Raw genomic sequence first — 5,898 nt, 5'->3', positions numbered from 1 at the left:
ACTGGGAGCAGAAACCATCATGATGAGACTTGAGTTCAGCCAACAGAGGGCAGTAGAGAGCCGTTTCTGCAGGAGTGTGTTCTGCAGAAACTTTACACCCATCAGAGTTCACTAAACTGAACAGAATCTGTTTATAGACGGCGTCAAACATTCAGGAGTTGGGTTATATAATAACTGATCAGCATCACTAAAACCATGAAATACATTCAGCAAACTGCTGTTCTCAAGTTGAGTCACCAGAGGGCAGCGCAGCGCTGCTTCTGTGTTCCTGCTGCAAAACCAGGGCTGGAAACATTTTATGATTAGTGACAAACAGATGATTCAAATAATTTTTTTTAATCAATCAATTTCAAGGTTTTTAGCCCAGACAGAGGATTTTATTATTTGTGTTGTCCTGCATCTAATTGCAATCTTCACTGCCAACTCCTCTAACTCAACCACAGCTGAGTTGGAAAGGATCTCATGTCATGCAGTGCAGACACGATTCAGCCTCTGATTTCCACTGTGCAGCAGAAATATGTGAAAATGTCCCTGAAAAACAAACGTCCTCATTATGAGACGCTCAGCAGGGCGGTCCTCACAAACACAGCAAAGCATGACCTAAAACACCACCCAGTCTGGCTTCATCTGAACATCTGAACCAAACATCAGAGAAGCCCAGTCGACCAATCACAGAGCGGCTCCAGGCTGAGGCCACACCCCCGGCGCTGTATAAGAGGAGCCGACCTGCAGCCGGAGCTGCACAACCTCCACGTCCCCAGAAAACCCAGATCTGATCCCTGATGGTGGTGGAGCTGAAGAGCCGCATGGAGGCGACGGAGGCGAATCAGCAGAGGGTGGAGACCAACATCCTGCTGCTGGGAGCTCACAACGTGGGCAAAACCGGTGAGAACACTTCACTTCTGTCACAGAACATCTTCCATTAACCTCTTACAACAGTTTAAAGGTTAAAAGGTGATTTTACTGTAAGATTTGTTTCTTTGTAAGCATAAAACCTAAAAAGTGTTTTTTTACAATCATTTTAATGTTTCTTTGTTTTTTTCAGCTCTAGCCGTCAGATTTCTGACCAGACGATTCATTGGAGAGTACGGAGACATCGGTGAGACCTTCAGCTGATGTTCAGCACCAGTTCATATCCGGACTCTTTTTAATCCATTTCTGGGTTTTTATGATCAGTTTGTTTATGTGCTTCTGATTTTAGAGTCGATTTACAGCCGAGTCGACCGAGTCGATGGTCAGGAAATCTGCATCAACATCTGGGACTCACAGGTACAGCCTGGCTTAAAACAGCAGAAATGTCCAACAAAAAATACTTTGGTAGAGATTTTATAGTGGATCTGTGGAGAGGCGGTGAGTAGTCAGTGTCTTACCTGCAGTATGTGAACTCAATCTGGAGCCATTACTATTGTGATTTGCACACATTTACATTACAAACATGCACAAATCTTTGTCTATATTTTGTTGATGTCGAAAAACACAATTTTGTGATTGCGATGTTTCTTTTAAATAAATTAAATTATGTGTGAATAAGCTTTCAAAATAGAATAAGTCATAAAAAATCCTGGCATAATTCAGCAAACGCTCATTATCTATCAACCAATCAGAGGAGACGTCAGTGTCTTACTGTTTTACAGAAGAGCTCTGGATTCAAAACGTCTGAATGACGCAGGACTTTTATGAACTGTGTGATGCTTTGAGACTTTGTCCAAAAAAACAAAGTATAAGCAACAAAGAAGGCGACTTCCTGTCATCTTCTTTGTTGTTTCCACCAGTAGTCATGTCCGGCTGCTGATCATGTTTTTATACGCCTGACAAACCACCTCATCCCTGCGCAACAACTTGAGTCTTTTGAAACTCCATTAAGCAAATGTATTTTCATATTTTCCATTTCCGCAATTCTATGGTTGACAGAAACGCAGCTGGAGTCTAGGAATATTCAGGATGAGCACTCCGATTGAACAAACGTCTGGTTTCTCTTCAGGCTGGCGGGAAAAGCTGCTCCTTTAGTGACAAGCAGCTGCAGTGGGCTGACGGGATGGTCCTGGTCTACGACATCTGCGACCGCGCCAGCTTCGAGGTCGTCCGCCAGCAGCTGCAGCTGATCCGCCGCAGCAGGAAGATGTCGACGGCGCCTGCTGTCATCGTGGGAAACAAACGGGACCTGCAGCACCGCCGCAGCGTCTCTGGCGAGGAGGGACACCTGCTGGCTATGACGGAGCGCTGCGGCTTCTTCGAAGTGTCGGCGGCGGAGACGTACCACGGTGTGCTGCTGGTGTTCCACCGGCTGGTCGACCTGGTCAGGGAGACGCGGGCGCTGAGGAAGAGCATGGCGGGCGTCCGAGGCATCGTCCGGAGCGTGTCGGCGGTGTTCGGGAAGAAACGGGCCGAATGAACTCGTTGTTGTTACCGGTTTGGGTGAAACGAAGGCGAGACTTCCTGTCCGAGTCCTTCTGAGGCGAGTCGGGCTGGAAAAGGTTGAGAGAATGATTCTTTGTGTGGAAGTGGAAGTTGGCGAAATAAGTTGTGTAGGAATAGGAAGGTGGAAACAGAAGCGCGGATGGAGACAGAGACGGAGGCCGGTGGAAGAGACGCGGCTCCAGCCGGAGGACCGACTGCTCGCTCTGCGAACGGCTCCAAATTCAGCTGCAGAATGAAGCCGATTTATTGGTGCTTGTTGTGTTTTGAGGAAACTGTCAGTGAAAACAGACGGAGGACGGCCATGAGCCCTGCAGGCAGCAGGGGGCGCTAGACTCCGGTTAAAAGGCCTACCGGAATGTACCCGGATGCTGACTGCGTTCAGCTGCGATGATTTCATGTTTATGATGTAAAAATATGTTTAAACCATAAATAAAATCAGCTTCCCATCCAGTTATGCTTTATTTCATCACATCTTCTGTCAGCTACAAATATTTTATTCACACAGAAACATCTCGTCTGTGACTGAAGACTGACATAATGAATAAAAAATCCGAAATATTTAAGCATATGAAGTAGAAATTAATTTTAATTAATTCCACTAAGTTTCAACAAAAACAACCTGCTAATTTCTCCAACATGTTTTATTTCAGTTCATCTTTAAACATCCTTCCTCCCACCAGATTACAGAAAACGACTCATTTATTCAACTCAGTCCAAAACGTTTTAAACTTTAATATTTGATTTAAAGGACATTTAATTTCTTAAAACTCTTTTACAAAGACTGCACAGTTTTACAGAGGAATTATTAATCATTAACCTAAAAGTGTGAGAGCCAGTGGTGGGCACGCGCCCGCTAATCTGCCAATGCTAATAGCAGAGCTAAGTTTTAGCTTAGCACTTTTGCCAACTTTGAAAACATTTAGCACACTTTGCTTCGCCAAAATAGATTTTTATTAGCCGTTTTACAAACTGTCAGTGGATAAAACTTGACGTCTGTGTTGAGGTTTTGGTTATCGACAGCTAAGAAATCAAATACACATCGATGTTCATGCTCTTATTTTGAAGTCTGTTTACGCAGCAGTTCTGTCTTTTTCCCCCAGTAACTTTATTATATACGGAGGCCTCCAGGGGACATGAGGATTGTTTTTCTTTTGCGTTCCCTCGTAATAATCTACTGATCAGTTCATGCGGCATAATTGATACTGTGAGCCATTCTTACGGTGGCCGCCGTACTTTCTGCTTTAATACGAGCTTATAAGGTTTTTCCATGGAGTATCGAGTTATTATCGGGGGATAATCAGTCACCTGATTGTGTCTGAATGGTTTAAATCTGCTTTCAGTCCATCTGAGCCTTAACGGACATAAACATGCAGTAAATAAATCGATTTTCTATCAGTTTTCTGCACCAAAGCGTTAATAATAATAAACACGTTTTCACTGAGGCTGTATAAGAGCCATATGAATGAAATAATTATTGATATGACGGAAGCAGCGGCTTTGACACCTGGTGGTGGGCGTGACGTCACCAGGTATGAATGGCTGCTGGCTCTGTGTGTTTGAGGAAGCGGGTGATCGGTGCTCAGTCCTCGCAAAGTTTGGAGCATGATAATAAAAATTAAATAGATCGATAATCGAGTCAGAACAAAGAGGTTTGGAGTTGATTGATTCAGATGAGATTCCCAGTTAACCCAGTGCGGCTCTGCTCTACCACCATCAGTTTGCTGTGTTTTATAATAATAAAACGTGTTTATTATTAACGCTTTGGTGCAGAAAACTGATAGAAAATCGATTTATTTACTGCATGTTTATGTCCGTTAAGGCTCAGATGGACTGAAAGCAGATTTAAACCATTCAGACACAATCAGGTGACTGATTATCCCCCGATAATAACTCGATACTCCATGGAAAAACCCTATAAGCTCGTATTAAAGCAGAAAGTACGGCGGCCACCGTAGAAATGGCTCACAGTATCAATTATGCCGCATGAACTGATCAGTAGATTATTACGAGGGAACGAAAAACAATCCTCATGTCCCCTGGAGGCCTCCGTAATTATAAACAAGAAACCTACAGGAATTAAATAAAATGAACAAGATGTAACCATAAATATCTAGAGGCATTGTAGACCGTGAGGCATTTATCATTTGAATTGAAGTTGGTGCTTTAGCATCAGCTTTTGCTAAACACAGTGTTTCTGAAGTGCTTTACTGTTAGCAGAACTAGCTTTAGGGGTGCCCACCACCGGTTGGAGTTAAAGTAAAGCATAATGAAATAAATACTGAGAAATTCAGAATAAAATTCAGAATCCCAGAGGATCGGCTCGTCCCTCGAGCTCAAATTCTGCTTCTTTTGAAAAACAACCAAGATTTACATTGTGATGGCTAAAGCTGCTCTTTGGACCTAGTTTTGAGATGCGGGAGGCGTCCCACCAGGCTGTGTACTCGGCCCACTTCCAACACTCAGATCCCATGATCCAGATAAATATCGTAGAGTAAAAGGGGTTTTACCACAGAGAGCCTCGATCGAGAAACTACACAGTCCTGCTGAAAATCCAGGTTTTATGAGCTTCAGCATTCAGTCTTCTTGGGTTCAGAACTAGCATCAGTTAGAGTGAATAATATAATCTAAGATCTTCTAGTCAAATATTTCTGATATTTGCGTATTTTAGCTAGAGACAGTTTGCAGAAATGTCACAAAATATCTGAAACCTTAAAGGAAGCAGTCAGGAGAAAGGAGCACAGAAATTGCCAAAAATTCTGACAAAGATTTTTTGGATTAAACTCAATAGGTGATGAAAAAAATCCCCTAAAAATCAGAAGTCTGGGAAGATTCAGAGTGAGAATAAAAGCAACAAAAAAGAAAAAATTGATTTCCGAGAAAAAGAAAATCCCTTAGTCAGTATTTTGAGGAAAATAAAGTCACATTATTTCTCCTGGTTTTCAGCGGCCCTAATCCTCTTCAACTGAGAAACTGTCGAGGGAAGATGGTTTATGAAATGCATGACAACAAAAAGCATTTCTGCTATAGAAAACATCTAAGCTGGGCTAAAATCTCCCACAGTTTGGTGGAGTACCGAGTTTCTGTTCTGAGGAAACCAGAAGTAGAACACGGTGGTGGCAGCATCATGATCTGGGACTACTATTCTTCTACATGGACAGTCAGTTTGAATCCAAGCCTTCAGGTGTCAGGCTAGACCAGTGGTTCTTAACCTTTTTTGAGTTACCGAACCCCCCAGTTTCATATGCGCATCATTCACTGAACCCTTCTTACTCCCCCCCGCCGACACAAAATACTTTGCAGTATTCTGATTTAGTAATGTAATTATATTAGCTGTGTTACCACCCCCACGCCACTAGAGGCAGTAGCAACCCCGAAAAGATGCGACTAAGGAGCAGATTTAGACTATAGAATGTGGTAAAAAGAGAGGAGCTCCTTCAATCAGGGCTCCTCCGCAGCTCTGATTGGCTAAGCAATGTAACG

The 5,898-nt window shown here is 43.1% G+C and overlaps 1 protein-coding gene across 1 annotated transcript; it reads left to right on the top strand.

Moving 5' to 3' along the window:
• The first annotated feature begins 758 nt into the window (after positions 1-758).
• On the top strand, positions 759-2,869 carry LOC103477530 (ras-related and estrogen-regulated growth inhibitor-like protein). Its single transcript, XM_008430689.1, has 4 exons — positions 759-885; positions 1,046-1,099; positions 1,202-1,269; positions 1,982-2,869. The coding sequence occupies exons 1-4, from the start codon at positions 783-785 to the stop codon at positions 2,390-2,392; spliced, it is 636 nt and encodes a 211-aa protein (XP_008428911.1). The 5' UTR covers positions 759-782; the 3' UTR covers positions 2,393-2,869.
• The last annotated feature ends 3,029 nt before the right edge of the window (positions 2,870-5,898 follow it).

This window comes from Poecilia reticulata, linkage group LG16 (genome assembly GCF_000633615.1).
Source record: "Poecilia reticulata strain Guanapo linkage group LG16, Guppy_female_1.0+MT, whole genome shotgun sequence".
NCBI classification, from domain to species: Eukaryota; Metazoa; Chordata; class Actinopteri; order Cyprinodontiformes; family Poeciliidae; genus Poecilia; species Poecilia reticulata.
Note: the sequence above shows the minus strand (reverse complement) of the source record. Positions and strands in the feature narration are given on the sequence as shown.

Coding starts and splice junctions, on each gene's coding strand:
- LOC103477530 (XM_008430689.1), top strand. CDS start 783: ATGGTGGTGGAGCTGAAGAGCCGCATGGAGGCGACGGAGGCGAATCAG. Junction 1,100..1,201: donor TGGAGAGTACGGAGACATCG/GTGAGACCTTCA, acceptor TTCTGATTTTAG/AGTCGATTTACAGCCGAGTC. Junction 1,270..1,981: donor TCAACATCTGGGACTCACAG/GTACAGCCTGGC, acceptor GTTTCTCTTCAG/GCTGGCGGGAAAAGCTGCTC.